The sequence below is a fragment of the Pundamilia nyererei genome, unplaced genomic scaffold (assembly GCF_000239375.1).
Source record: "Pundamilia nyererei isolate P.nyererei 1_Seehausen unplaced genomic scaffold, PunNye1.0 scaffold00013, whole genome shotgun sequence".
NCBI classification, from domain to species: domain Eukaryota; kingdom Metazoa; phylum Chordata; class Actinopteri; order Cichliformes; family Cichlidae; genus Pundamilia; species Pundamilia nyererei.
This window is the reverse complement of record NW_005187414.1, coordinates 3365926-3380736: the sequence shown is the minus strand read 5'-3', so window position 1 is coordinate 3380736 and position 14811 is coordinate 3365926. Positions and strand designations below refer to the sequence as shown.

Sequence of the window (14811 nt, the reverse complement as noted above, 5' to 3'; positions counted from 1 at the left end):
TATGCACTATTCTTTTAAACATGCATTGTTCTTCTAAATATACACAGCTTAGTAACACTTATATTTAAATATAACTATTTAGACTTAACTAGTAACCACATGGAAGTCTAATGAGGTGAATTATCATTTCTATAATATAATATAATATAATATAATATAATATAATATGCACAGGAGCAAATGATGAGTCTCTTCAAAAGGATGCGCTACTTGGCCTCAGTGAAATTCCACGCGCCTGAAGGCTCATGCTGAACCCTGAGGCTGTGTACTGTTGATGCCTGGATCAACCCTGCAGAGCTCGTTTTATATAGTATAGCATATGTCTCACCTTAATGTACAGGGCGATGTTAGGCTGGTTGGGATCAGCTGGCGCAGAGCTGCTTTCATCCAAAGAGACACTTTCCAGAGTTTTAAGCGTGTAGTCGACAGACTCCTGCGGCTCGGGGTCAGTTTTAGGGCGGCTGTAGGCCATCATCATCCCATCCTCGGCGTTATCCTCTTCCTGGATCTTCCTCTGAAACGGCGGGTCGTCGCAAGGATCTCCGGGTGAGGCGGATGAATCTGAGGAGGAGGATGAGCGCCTGGATCCGTTGTGCGCCTCGCCGCTCACCTCCTGCACCTGTGCCTCCACTTCCACCGCAGGCTGGGGCTCCACTTTTTCCTTTCTCGCTTTAGCGTCCTCGTCGTCGCTGGATGAAGAAGAGGAGTCGCTGTGTTTGCCCCCTTCCCTGATCTCCATGTAATCCGGGGAGCTGCGGTCTTCCTCCTGAGACGGCCTGTGGACCAGCACCTCGCTGTACAGCTGCTCCCTCGCCTCACCCGAGTTCTCATATTTGGGCTCGACGCGATCGCGTCCTGCGGGCACATCTTCGTGATCTAGTGTTTCGTAGATGTTGTCCATGTCTGGCAGCAGACCTTGAAGTTGAAAGTGGAGGAGTAGTGCTGGAGTGGTCAGTGTTTTCACACCGTGTGCCTGCCTCTGACTCACTGACTGAGCGCACTGAGCAAATTCCAGTGATAACTTATAAAAGACCTTTGATCCTGCAAGTTAACGAGTGGATAGCGTAAAAGCTGAGGACTGTGCCCCTTCACGGATATTCCGGTTTTAAATGTGATGGCTTGCAAGGACAGAGAGCAGCACATAAACACCGAAAACCTTTCAGAACTTTAAATCAGAGCACGATGACTTAATCTTCTGGGACCTTTGCAAGGTTGATAAGCTGTAGAGCCCTTGTGCATTTTCTAGACTTGCTTACGTAAAATCTGTGTAAATGCACCTTGCCAGGTTTCCTCCACCAGTAAGATAGAAAAGAGGGGGATAGTGGGTACTGTAATGATTATAAGATGGCAGAGGTGCAAGCTTTGTTTGTGGCCAGTAACTTAGAAACACACATCCACTGGATGGGTGCAAAAAAGAGGGCTTAAAATTTCAGACATTCAAATGTATTTTAATGAGTTTTCCAGTTTTTCTGTATTTATTTCTTGCAGTTTCAGCTCAAACGGTGATGCTGACACGTGTCTTTCATTTACTGCACCAGCATTTCTTTGTCATGTGGAATGACTGAGACATACTGTCGTCTTTTTATTACATTCAGGGATTAAATGTGTTATTAAACTTCTTTATACTGACAGAAAGGGGAGTTCCACCGGTCACCCACTTAGGATTAAAGTGTGCTGTATGTGCCCCTTGATATAAAATTCTCGATTATCTATTAGATGTTATCTTCACCCATTGGAAAATACAGGAAGGAAGTTTTGTTAAGGCAAAGAGTCTGTGTTACTTACTGAGGTGAATCTGTGTTATTGATGAACAATAAAACCCAACTTAAAAAGGTTAAAAGATGGCAACAGTGCTAACCACCGTGCTGCTCTTATTTATTTTTTTGTTCCTTAAATGCATCACACTTTACAGTATTTAGCTGCATTTCTGAAGAATGACAGATTACTACAAAATTTACATTTTTGTGGACTAAGAGAAAAAATGTAAAGATCTGGGCCTCGAACACAAGGGTTAAAATAATAATAATAATAATCAACAAACACAGTTATTTTCACATTAGTCCCTTTATTTCCAGAAGACTCATTATTTGCTTCAATATGGCAAAGATAGTTAATTTGTAAATGATATTAAATATCCATGATTTTAATCCAAGGTAGTAACAAACTGAGATCAGCTTCATCTAATATTCTTTCTTTTCTTAAAAACTTCAAATAAATCGTTTTTGGAATATAGCATGGATACATTTCACTTCTCTGTCAACAAGTTAGGGGAAAATTATCAGACAACACTTTTCCGTCATAAAACAACACAATTCTCAGAAAATTAACAATTTCATATAAATGCTCTCAATTTATGAATTTAAATTTTGTAAAAAGTATATATCACAGTGATGTCTGTCATTTTCGGGCACGGGTAAAGTCAGTGCGTCGAAAAGCAAAAAGGAGAAAATTGAAATTGAACCAATTCTTTCTTAAAAGACGCTGGAAAAAAAATGATAGTATTTAATCTGCAGATTATAATTCTAGTCTTCTACCTCTCTCTCCGATTATGCTACTTAAAAAGCTTTTAAGCAAGAGGCACCTATCTTTTTTCGTCATTTCAAACAGCAACTACAAACTAGAAGTGCAAATTATACATGACCTAGAAGCTTCCAGCTACTGCCCCTTCATTCAGTTTCATTTCAATCCTGTAGTGCAAATTACGGGAACAGCTCTCGCAAGTCATGCTCGAAATAGTCTTCTCAACCAAACAGAACCCTTAAAACTCCTAACACAAATACTGACCAACAGCAATTGCACTTCACATTTCACCAACAAATGAGCATGGTAATGACAGCAGACATATGAATGGAAGGGCACTACACAATCATCTTACACTGGAAGAAAAAAAAAAAAGCCCTCCTGACACACACAAAAAAAGGACAGACGCACAAACAACTGCACACGTTCGAGAGATGTTCTCGGTTAAGTTCAAAGGCAAATGGTAACTGACTACTGAAGTGATTAGCTCATGGAACGACCTACACGTATGAGCAGTAGCTTGGCACGAAGAGTGAGACTTTAGTGGTTCCGGTTAACATTCAGAAGTAACACTGACCACAGTCAAGTGCTTAAAACGAACAGTTTGGAATAGTTTAGATTAATCACAGCATTTGTAGTTCCAAGTAACATCTTATTCAGTGCTCAGACCACAAGAAGAACAGGTGGTGACGGAAAAAAAAAAAAATCTCACCAGATCCCTTTTTCACTTTATGACATACAAATCTGTTTTGCATAGATTTGAAAATGTCAAAGCAAACGGACTGAAGACGACTCTCACTGTCAGGATGGGAAAGGTGTCAGTAGGCTTTCCAAAAAGTTACTCGTTTGACCTTCTGTGCTCATGGCACAGCTTCCCAACAAGCTAATGAGTGTAACATTATAAATTCCAACAAGGTAAGATTGTCTGAAGGTACGCACCATTACAAGATTTTTACACCCCACCTTGGAAAAGAACAGCTTTAGTGGGATTTGAGCATACTGATACCTCGATATCATCCGTGTCACAGGCTTGGCTACCAAAAGCTCACCCTTTTACAATCACAGGCTCAAACTTCACGTATACTTTTGTATCTTTACTCATAAAGTGACAATGAAAATGTTAGACGCTATTAGGTAGAATTCACAATCAAAGCAAAGCCACTAAGAAACCCATTATTCTGAATAAACCCAAACCAGAAGCACGCCCGGGACGTTTCCCTTACACCAGACGTACCCCTACGCACGAGTGGGAGGGTACATTTCCTTGATCTTCAGTGAATAACAAGAGCAGCACAACGGCATTTAGTGCTGTAAGGGAGGCATTCAGGGGATGCTTCTGGATGTGGGAGTACCTTGGGAGGAGGAATACCTCCTCTTCTTTTACGTCTGCCTTTCTTTCCGCTCTCAAGCTACAGGTGCAAATCCTCTTGCAGTAAAGGCTGCGACATCTCCCAGCTCCTGTGTTTTCTCGAGGGCCGCTGTTTGAGTGTCACTAGTATGACGTAGACCACTAGGAAGCCCAGCACCAAAACCACACCGAGGAACGAGCCCACGATGGGGGCGCAGGAGTACCCGGTGCCCGGAGGGGGAACGGGAGGGTGAGGCGGGACCGGCGTGGTCACAGTGGGCTCTATGGACAGGAGGTCCTGAACATTCGAGAGGGAGCCGTTGTTCGGCATAGGGCGGATGGACAGGATGTGGCACATGAGAGGGTAAAGGTCAACGGAGCGCATGGAGGATTTGACGTAATTCTCACGAAAGGCCGGCCCACGAGCCACGAACACAGGCTGCATGCTACGTAAGCTGTTGTTATAGCCATGGTTTCCCACTGGAGATGAAAAAAAAAAGACAAAAACATTTGCATAAGAAGGTGGAAATCTTTGATGTAAATTATTATTCTGTTGCTAATAGACCTTTTATACATCTATATCTGGTTTTCACATCCCATAAATCACAGACCGCTCGTTTTGTTTCCAGATTTATGGGACCTGGCGCCGCAGCTCTACCTGATGATTTACTGCCAAAGCGACTTGCCTCAGCAGACGGGATAAGGCTAAATCAATCACAGCACAGCCCAAACAAAAACTGAAAATGAAATCACAAAACACAAAGACCTTACATGAAAGCTTAGACAGGCTAGCAGCCGCTCCTCAAATTTATCAGTGCTATTACATCCAGAAGATCTGACGTGATTCTCTCAGCGCGCTGTGAGTAAAAATCAATACACTCTATCAGCGCTGCTGCGACGGCAGCTTCAGAGGGTTTAACGGCCATTCGAGCAGGTCCAGGGTCTGCCATAAATCTTACCTTAAAGATACCCTGCGGAGATTTCCGATCCCCAACGTTGCCTGCTCGACATTTCTTTCCTCTATATTTTTGTTTTGTAAACATGCACAACTACACACACGTGCGCGCGCATGCAAGAACATTAGCAATTCTACCAGTGCTGTAATCCCATTCCACTGATCGATGTCGCAAGGAATGAACACAGAAGTGCAGCAATCAGCCGGCGGAGGCAGGGAAGAAGAATGCTGCTAGCAACTAAATATGGATGTATAAAATGTCTCCCACTGCAGTATCTAATAAAGGCAAATGCCAAATAAATAGAGACAGACATATAATGGAATACCAAGAAACGCAGAGCACATTTTCTTTCAATTGATGTAAACAAAGAAGAATGACTGGGTTTGTGGAGCTGCAGTGTTATTTGTATTGCATTACTCCACAGAGCTCTGTGATGCACTGAGAAACAGAAGGGGCCACTGCTGCACGGGAAGAGGCATGTTTTAGTCATGAATGCATATCGCTCCCTCTCAAAAACTTTGTTATAGCAGGAAAGCATCATAATACACACATGTGTATCTAAGCAGTCTCACATCGCTTTGTCCCTGAAGACTGAAAGTCTGCGAGTTTTCTTTCCAGCTGCAGGCTCCACCTGGTCATTTCACTCATTAACAAGCCTTCAAGCAGCGAGGAGGAATTAAGCAGTGACATTAGCTGGTGAAAAGACACTCTGCCTCCATGGCACATGGGTCTGAACGCTCTAATCTGAGGAGGTGATGCTCAGTAGGTTTTGTATTAGGAAAAAATGATTGCACTTAGAGTTAATGCACTAAAAGCCTCCAAACCCATCCATACACACACACACTTTTTAACTCAAACACACTCTTGCTGGTCCTAAGGGAAAGCATATCCAGCTTTCTTTGTTAATTACAGCTGCTCTAAACCAAGCGCTGGTTCAGTGACTGAAATAAACCTTCTGTGAAGCTATTATTAGAGCAGAAAAAAGGCTGCTGCTAAAACAAACTGACAAAACCTGTTTAATGTGCACAGTAACGACTCAGCAGAGCTTTGTGATGTGCAAAAACGTACGCATGAAGGGTCCGGTCCTGTTCTGCATGATGGTCCAGCCTTCTTTGGCCTCTATGACAATGGGCATGATCCTTGTGTTGTGCTGATAATGGTAGTGCTGGGGAATCTCCTCCTTCTTGTACACCACCATGTTCGGGTTTGCATCCACCAGCAGATTATACACCTCGTCGAGTTTCCCTGAAGGACACATAACGAGCGGTAGCAGAAAATCTTTATAGAGGCTGCAAATTCTGATTTATGAACGGCGGCTCATGAGGAACAAAAGTTCAATACTTTAGAGATTAACTGAAAAGCAGCAACTGTATATAAAAGACGGACATAGCCTACAGTTACAGACAGGATGAATATAAGATGACTATAGTTTCTAGGTCAGAAAAATTGAGCAAGTGCAGAAATGCCTTAAGCCTCCATTCTATATGAAGGCCACCAGATGGCGATCACTTCCGGTCCTGTAGAAGTCTATGGGGAAAATGGCTCAGTCACTGGTTTTGGATCAAATTTAATAAAAATTAAGTTTGTGATGTAAACCTTGGTCATCATGGAGGATTGTCTGTGGTATGAACTGTTAACTAAACTGATAATGTTTAGGTCAGTCCTGCACATCCACTTTCCCTTTTTGGCCAGATAAAGTTCATTTACAGCTGCAGCTTCATATTTAATATACAAGCATAATGGTGGTGAAGAGGAAAGTGAATGAATTTCCAAAAACATTACTGTTTATACCTTCGTTGGGCAGGATTCCCACCACTGGACTCTTATCCACCCAGGTGTACAGGTCTCTGCTCACGTACTCGTCCAGTTCTATGATCTTCTCAGGAGAAAGCTGAGCCATCCCATGGTCACTGGTCACTATGAGGTTCACTCTGTCATACAACCCTGCCTCCTTTAGCTTGTTTATAAGGAAGCCGAGCTTCTCATCAATCCACGCGATGACTACGTCCATTAAGGAACTCTGAGGTCCAAGGTTGTGCCCGCTCTCGTCAGGCTCCTCCCAGTACAGAACTCCAAAGTCCACCGCCTCAGCTTCTGGTGCAGAGAACCACTCAATAATCCGTTCCACTCTGGTTTCAAAGGAGACTGAGGCGTTGTAGGGGAGGTACTGAGTAGGGTACATGTTGTGGATTTTGACATCAGACCCGGGCCACATCGCTGCCCCGCTCCGTCCTCCAGCTTTCTGGATGGTCACCCAGAGGGGCACAGCCTCCTCCCACCACCGTGAATCATAAACACTGTCCGTCTCCATGGAGAAGGACCGGTTCAGAACAGGGTCGTACATCTCATTAGCCACAATGCCATGCGTCTCAGCATACAGCCCCGTCACTAAGCTGTAATGATTAGTGAAGGTTTTGGTGATGTAAGCATTCTCCACAAACTCCACTTTCACCCCTGTGTCCATGATGCTGCGGAAGTTAGGCGTTGGAACACGGTCAATGTAGTCCCAACGGAAGCCGTCAAAGGACACGAGCAGCAGCTTGGGCCGCTCCGTTACAAGGTAGTCCCTACTTCCACGGTGGCTTGGGCGATCGAGGGATGCCAGAGGCAGAAGCAGGGCCCAGAGGCAGAGCAGAGGACTGCGGCCTCTTCGCAACAAGTAGCAGAGCATAGTGTGCAGTCTGACGAAACAGCCTACAGAAAAACAACACATTAATGACTACAGCCAGCATTTAACCCCTCTAAGTCTATAACCTGTTATTAATCTATGATTATCTATGGTTTTTACTGAAATCATAGATAAATTATTTAATCCATACAAAGTTAGAAAATCGTATGATAATGCAGACCCAACTTCCAACATTATCTGATCAGCTGCACTTACTGTTTTATTCATCTAGTGCACTTCCTCATCAATATAAAAGTACCATCTGCTAATCTAGTTTTGGAGGAACTACCTGTGGTTTCAACTAAAGCCTGACAGATTAGATTGGATACTAACCAATCACAGACACGTCCATATTCCATTATACGTTTTCTGATACAAGCCTACACAGACATTTGTTTTTTTACAAGAAGCTGTGAGCTAGTTTGTGAAAATGTTCAAAAACATTGAGGGCATCATTTTACCTTCCTTAATGACTGTATGCATTTTATTTTTTCCTCTCAACTTGTCTATTGGAGACAGTACAGGTGACCACTAAAAACAGTTTAAATGTCCAGTGTTCGCACACAGAGGTGCTGCAGCGTCGCTTTTTGTTAACAATTAAGATTTTGTGTTGCTGCAGCTGAAAGAAGGCAAAGATGTAATTTCATATGCAAATGAAACATTAACAAGGGAAAGTTCAAATTGTTCCAGTAATGAACGGTCACTGCTGTGATGTGAAAATTGTTTGCCTATGCATATTTCTTCTCTAAACAGCATCAAAAGCATTAGCTAATGGAGGCTAGACCACCTGATTTATTAACTAATTTCAGCTTTCTAAGCAATAAGCCGCTATTTGCCAGCCACGTAGCTGATCTGCTTTATTAGTTTCCTGTTCTGGTTGAATTGAGTCTCATTGTTTGTTTACAGTACAGCAGAGCTCCAGAGAGCTCGTCAGAAGAGTGTTGACTGTCAACAGCCAGTGGCAGCAAGTATTTAATTAGAATATTGTTGTAACGTGACGTAAATCAGCTTTTTATTGGATGATAAATTCAGCTTCACTGTTCCATTTACTTTTTGGTGACAACACAAAGACTGGATGGGGAAGGTGAGAAGGAGAAAGAGTTGGATGAAGACAGCAGAGAGCAAAATAAAACAGGTTAGAGTGGACATGAAGGCAAGTCAAGAAAAGTTACAAAGCTGAGGTAACTTCTGCTTTGTCCACAATTTCACATTCTAAATAGAACATATTAATTGATATAAATATCAGCATTTAACAGGATTCATGTCAATGAACATGGGTTGAACGGTGACATTAATATTAACTGCAACGCACTCTATGCATGACATTATGATAATTACCCTAACCCTTAAGGGGCTGAGCCCCGTAAAGTTTATGAATGCAAAGGCAACATTTACTGATTACCCAGATTTATATATTAAAATATTAGTAGAGTAAAGTTAGGAAATCAATCATGCAAAAGAAACACACATTTGCACATGTGAGGGCTGTTCCACATAACAGATCTCTGGGTTTTGAACTTTTGGCCGAATCAAACAAACAGCTGAAAATGCCTCCTTGGAACTTGCATCACTAATTAATAATAATAAAACTAATGGCTTAATTAAACAAATTATAAAAAATATATGTATACATTACACTAAGCTGGTTATGAAAACAATGCAGAAATTAATTGAGAAAATTGATTTAAATAACAACGTAAATGATAAAATAATAATAAAAACGACATTTAGATATTTCAGTTCATGACAGCAAAGATGTCATTGGAAATGTGGCGAGCTGAGGATATCACAACGGCGACACAGAGAGACACTCACATCCAGACGAATTAAAGTGAACCTCCCGACAGTCCGCTACATTATAACAGATCCTGTGTTTTAGCCTTTGTGCTGCATTGCTAACAGCTAAAAAAAACGCGCAGTTCCGATTGCAACAATAACCACGCACAGCAACGAGTGCAATTTACACGAGTGCAGCGGATGGAGCGACAACGAGGCAGACTACATGCACAAACTGAGAAACACGCCAAACCCCGCTGCTGTCAACGGGCTTACCTTGTTATCAGATCCTGCACTGGCTCGATCCCTGCGCTGCGCGACGAGATAAACAGCCCGACTAGCTGAGTTATGCCAGGAGGAAGTCCCGCCTATCAGCCTGCTGTGTGTTTTTGCCCCTCTGCTGCTTTTATGTGTTTAGAGGCTATAAACCAAAAGCGGATCATATGCAGACAAAAGGCAGTCTGACCGGTGTTTCCTGCAGACGCATGATTCGCCTCAAATTTCCCAGTGTGCACACAAACTGTGTGTCCCAATGACGTAATGCCGGACCGGTAAGAGTGATGGGTGGGAGGGTGATCCAGCTTTATAAATAGACATCTGGGTGTCAGAGGGGTTAAGTTTGTCTCGTTTTAAGAGCAAAAAAGAGAACGTTTAAATGTGTCACATAAATAATAAAACGCTGCGTTGGAAATAGTTATATTAAAATGTATTGCTGCTTTAAACCCCTCAGCAGTTTCCTTGAATAATATACTAATGCTGAAACGTGAAATAGGGCAGAGATGTTAAGCATAAGGCCAGGGAGCCAGACCTGGCTGAACAAACGATCCAATTCGACCCACTGGAGGGCTTTGCAAAATGTGAAACATGAACAGAGATGAAGCATCTGTGAGCAGTGAGGAGCAGTGAGTTTTACTTTCATCTGAGCGTCTGAGATCTGAATCTTCATCGATCTTAGAGCCTCTCTACCTGACAGGCACCCTGGCATGCCATACTGCCATATAACACCTTTTTATTTTATTTTGTTTTATTTTTTATTTACTGCAAATTTTGTATGAATTAATGAAAGTGCTTCATGTTCAACTTTCATTGCGTTTTCTGTTTTCTTTATGGCTTCATGTGTTACAGTTTAAGCGTAAGGAGTCTGTGTTGCTGTGACACATATCAGATATGAGATCTTAGGTTCCTGATCATCATTTTAAAAAGCAGATAGCTTATTAATTGTGAATTTTTTCAGAATGTGCTTATTAAATTTCCTTGCAGAAGAAGAAAGTGGGAAAAAGAAATATGAAGAGTTTTATTTGCTATTATTACAGAGATTATTAGAAAAAGGTTTCAGTGGATGGAATTGGGCTTGTATGCGGTGCGCATATTAAAATGACTTTCAATCCTCTGTAATTCAGTATTCATCTATAATAATCATGCAAAAGATTGTCCACAAGGTGTCAGTCACGTCCTGCCTACATGCGGGTGTATTTGGGCCTGGGTCTGGCTTTCTTCACATTCTCTACAACGAAATATGGCATCTCAATAATGTCACTGCGTGGTGAGAGCGAGACTATTTCTGACTTGCTGACGAGCACTTCCGTGTCTGCAGAGGCAGCCTCGGCTCTTTTACTGATGTGTGCTGCTTCAGCGAGTCATTCGGTTTCCCTTCTCATTTGGAATAGTACAATGAATATGGAAACCCAAATTTTAATCAGACACAGACACGGTGTGTTTAATCTGTCAGAGGAGTGTGGGGGTAAAGTTAACCCATATTGTATTAATTTGATAAACTGTGCCTTTATTTGTATAAAAGGAACACACTGACCTTCTTAACTGACCAAGCATAATTTGATATTTAGCCCTGAGCACAGCCCAAAGAAACTGGAATTTAAGAAAAAGTGGAAGACTTCCTTTTTTTCTTTTATCATCATGTGGGATGATTAAAAGCTTCATGGGTACATAAAGTTCAGCTTTTGTTGTCTAATGTTCCCAGGGGTGGTATAGTGGGGAAGTTGTTTACACGGCTGCTCACAGCAAGACAGCTCTTGGAAAAGCCGAGGCCTTTCTGTGGGGAGTTTGCATGTTTTCCCTGTGCAGGCGTGGATTCTCCTTCTTTTCTAGTTCTCATTCAAAGTGGGCTGAAGCAGGAGGAAACGCAGGGGACAAATTGCAGGAAAAGAAAGGACAATGGTTCCATATGAGGTTAAATATTTGTGCTGATTTATACTTTAACTTGTCATCCAGCTGTAGATCTTAGATATTTTATCAGCGAGCCCAGACAAAGATGTTACGGTCACAATGACAAACAGTCTTAATATCTAGACCCCTGGAGCCATCACAGGGCTAATGGAGAAACATACAATCTTTTCTGCCCACATTCACACCTATGGCCAGTTTGGACTATGTGAGGAAGCTACAGTACCTGGAGGGAGCCCACGCAGGCACAGGAAGAACACGCCAACTTCACACAGAAAGGCCCCAGCAGGGAACTAAGCCTTTCAAGCCATTCAAGCCTTCTTGCTATGAGAAAACAATGTTAACCACTGTTCCACCCCCATCAAACAAACTAAAGATCAGGCTGAACATGTCCTCTATTATGACTTAATATAGCTTAAAAGGAATGAGCTTGGTTCTGCTTGATTTAAATTTATCAGAGCAATAGTAATATCACTTGTGTTTAATGTCTATACCAACTTTTGAGTGTTCATTATGTCACCCAGAGGCGCTGTACTTATGGCAAATGACCCTGTGCTGCCATAAACCATGACCTCGGTTAAACATTTTGCAATAAGTTTATGTTCCCAGTTTCAAGCTTAAAGTCTTATGAAATAAAACAATCATGTTGGTTTTGTACATTATCTCTCCATCATTACAAGAAGGGGTGACAAACTGGGGCTGTCAGGCTTTTATTGCATGTCGCTAACTTATAAACGTGAGCTGTCCTCAGTTTGTCAGTTAGATCAATGCCTCACTCACAATGTCTGTTTTCAAAAAAGGTGGGTTGGCGATAAATGCTCAGCTTCAGATTTACAAAGCAAGACTTTCAGACCAACGGGTGACGCCATGTTTTCAATTTCCATCTTTTAGATACAGACTATGAATAAACATTATATTTGTTAAACATGTGAACATTATTTTATCAGACTATAGGCACTTAGCCGGATACATTAATAAGTTGTCCATCTCTTTGAACAGCCTTATAGAGATGTTAGCATGCTCTAAAGGCCTAATCTTTCCTTTTAATACAGCCTATCTATCCATTTTGTTCCATTTACCCAATTCAGGGGCACAGGGGTCTGGAGCCTATCACAGCTGTCATAGTGTCAAAGGCAGGATACAACATGGACAGGTCTCCAGGCTGTCTTTGCGAGGAAGCTGGAGTACCTGGAGAAAACATCCATGATACGCATGATTTAGTGTATATATTGCATTTTCAAAAGTTCGGTGTGGAACATAGATTCATTTTGACCAGCAGAGGTGAAAGAATTCACCAGGAAGTAAGGCGATAAGAAATCAGTGATTCAATGAATAAAAAAGAGAAACAAAGTAACCATGTTTGCCCCACTGACTGGATATTTAAGCAGAAGTGAAACTCATTAAACACGGTAAACTTTAAAACCTAAACTATTTTGTATTGGCTGAAGTCAACCAAACACAAAATTTGCAAAATCTCACTGGCCTGCTGTGAACACAACTCTCTCTCTTTACGTTAACTTACACAGATATGGTTCCATTCTATTAATTTAACCTTTTAGACAATGTATTTGCTTTGCATCTTTTGCGTTCACATCAGTGGCAGATTATTGGAAACAGTTCAAATGGTGCCCGTACAAGCCTGTGCAGCATACTGATGATTCAGACAGTTTTCACACTTGTGTCATCTTTCACCCCGTGGCCTTGTGGGTTCAGGTTTTTCCTTGATTTTTTAAAAACTCTCTGTCTGTATATATAAGCTTGTAGATGCGCCCCATTGTGATTTTCTTTTCTTCCGTTGAGCTGACTGTGTCAATCTATGTGGGAACACAGCAGCTCCCATCAAGCTGGTTCTGGGTTGGTTGGCTTCTACAGCGGTTGTGCGTTCATACCTGTGTGGAAATCAGGGGTTTTGTTTGTTGGCTTGTTTAGGGCAGGAAAGCTCTGCCTATTGTAAAACTGGTTTCTCTGTGCGTTTCTCTGTCTGTTGTTATGTTGAACAAGAATGTGCCTTTTGTTGATTTCTGTGCAGTTTTTTTTATGGCTATTGTGTGTCAAAACAGTGCAATATGTGCATTTGTATATTGTAGAATATGCTGAAAACAGTTGCTTTGTAAGTTCTGGATGTTTATTGTTTCTAAGTTCAAAATTGACTATACCTACTCATGGGAGCACTAAACAGTTAAACGCCTGTTTTAAAGCTTTAATAGAAAATTAAACTCCTTGTAGCGGTGTAATTTAGAACATCACGAGATTTAGCTCAGATTTGGAGTAGAAACAGAAAGTTAGCGAAAAGAAATGAACTGACACCTTCTATCCTGAGTATTTGGTTGACTTCTTTGACTGGATGGTTGAAGGAAATGTTTTTTCTTCTTTATTTGAGCTGCTTGAAGGTAGCACCTTGGCCTCTTAGAAAATGTGAATGGCATTTTTTTCCAGTACTTGCTGATGTACTAAGAGGATGTGATGCATGCATCAAAAAGAAGTTCATTCCAGGCGATAGGTGTTTGTCATTCTGGTTTATTTTGTCCATAAGAAGAAAGCAGGCAAAAGAACAAAGTGTCATGGCTCCTAGAATAAATAAATATATTATAAGCCACCACTAGTAAAAAAAAGTCTAATGACAATTAATAAATAATTTCTACAGAATTGTTCAAATGTTTTTCTCTGTGTTCAAATCATCTGCATGTAGTTGCACAAAATGTGTAGTTTTTATAAAGGCCATTCATCCATCAAGCAAAGGAGATTCTTCCTGTTAAAAAGGGGTTTTTCCTTCCCACTGTCACCAAGGCTCTTGGTCGTCTTATTATGGGGATTTATCTGTATTATTGTAGAGTCTTTATCTTACAATATAAAGCATTATAAGGAAACTGTCATTGTGATTTGGTGCTATAGAAATGTATAAATATATAAATGAAATTGAAATTCTGAACACAGTTGTATTCTTGATGGTGCCTCCACTGTCAGTAACACTGTTATACCTAATATCTACCTTGGGTTCATTTTGTCCTTCGGGTCATGATGAGTGCGCAATTTGGCTTCTCAGGAGGGCAGTTTTGGGTCATCTGAGTTCACTTGGGGCAACCAAGGCTGACCAGATGGAAAGCTGGGATTACAAGTGAATCCTTTGCCTGACTACAGGGGTCCTAAAACTTCCCAAGAGGTAATTAAATTCAAAGGTATGTTATGTTAAAAATTGTACTGTGCACATGAATGACAGATTTGGTTTCGTGATCTATAACTTGATTTAATTCTGACTTTATTTCTAGGATGCAAATACAAATGCAAAAAAAAGCACTTGTGCACAATATTCGTAACCCTGTCTGACACGCTGAAATCTAACACAGTACACACACACCCCCACC

General features: G+C 41.4%; 1 protein-coding gene across 1 annotated transcript; it reads right to left on the bottom strand.

The window, feature by feature from the left end:
* Positions 1–2055: 2055 nt before the first annotated feature.
* On the bottom strand, positions 2056–9800 carry enpp5 (ectonucleotide pyrophosphatase/phosphodiesterase 5). The gene is made up of 4 exons (XM_005724895.1): positions 9545–9800; positions 6616–7518; positions 5893–6069; positions 2056–4348 (listed from the first exon to the last, which is right to left on the bottom strand). The coding sequence occupies exons 2-4, from the start codon at positions 7493–7495 to the stop codon at positions 3930–3932; spliced, it is 1476 nt and encodes a 491-aa protein (XP_005724952.1). The 5' UTR covers positions 7496–7518; positions 9545–9800; the 3' UTR covers positions 2056–3929.
* Positions 9801–14811: the final 5011 nt, after the last annotated feature.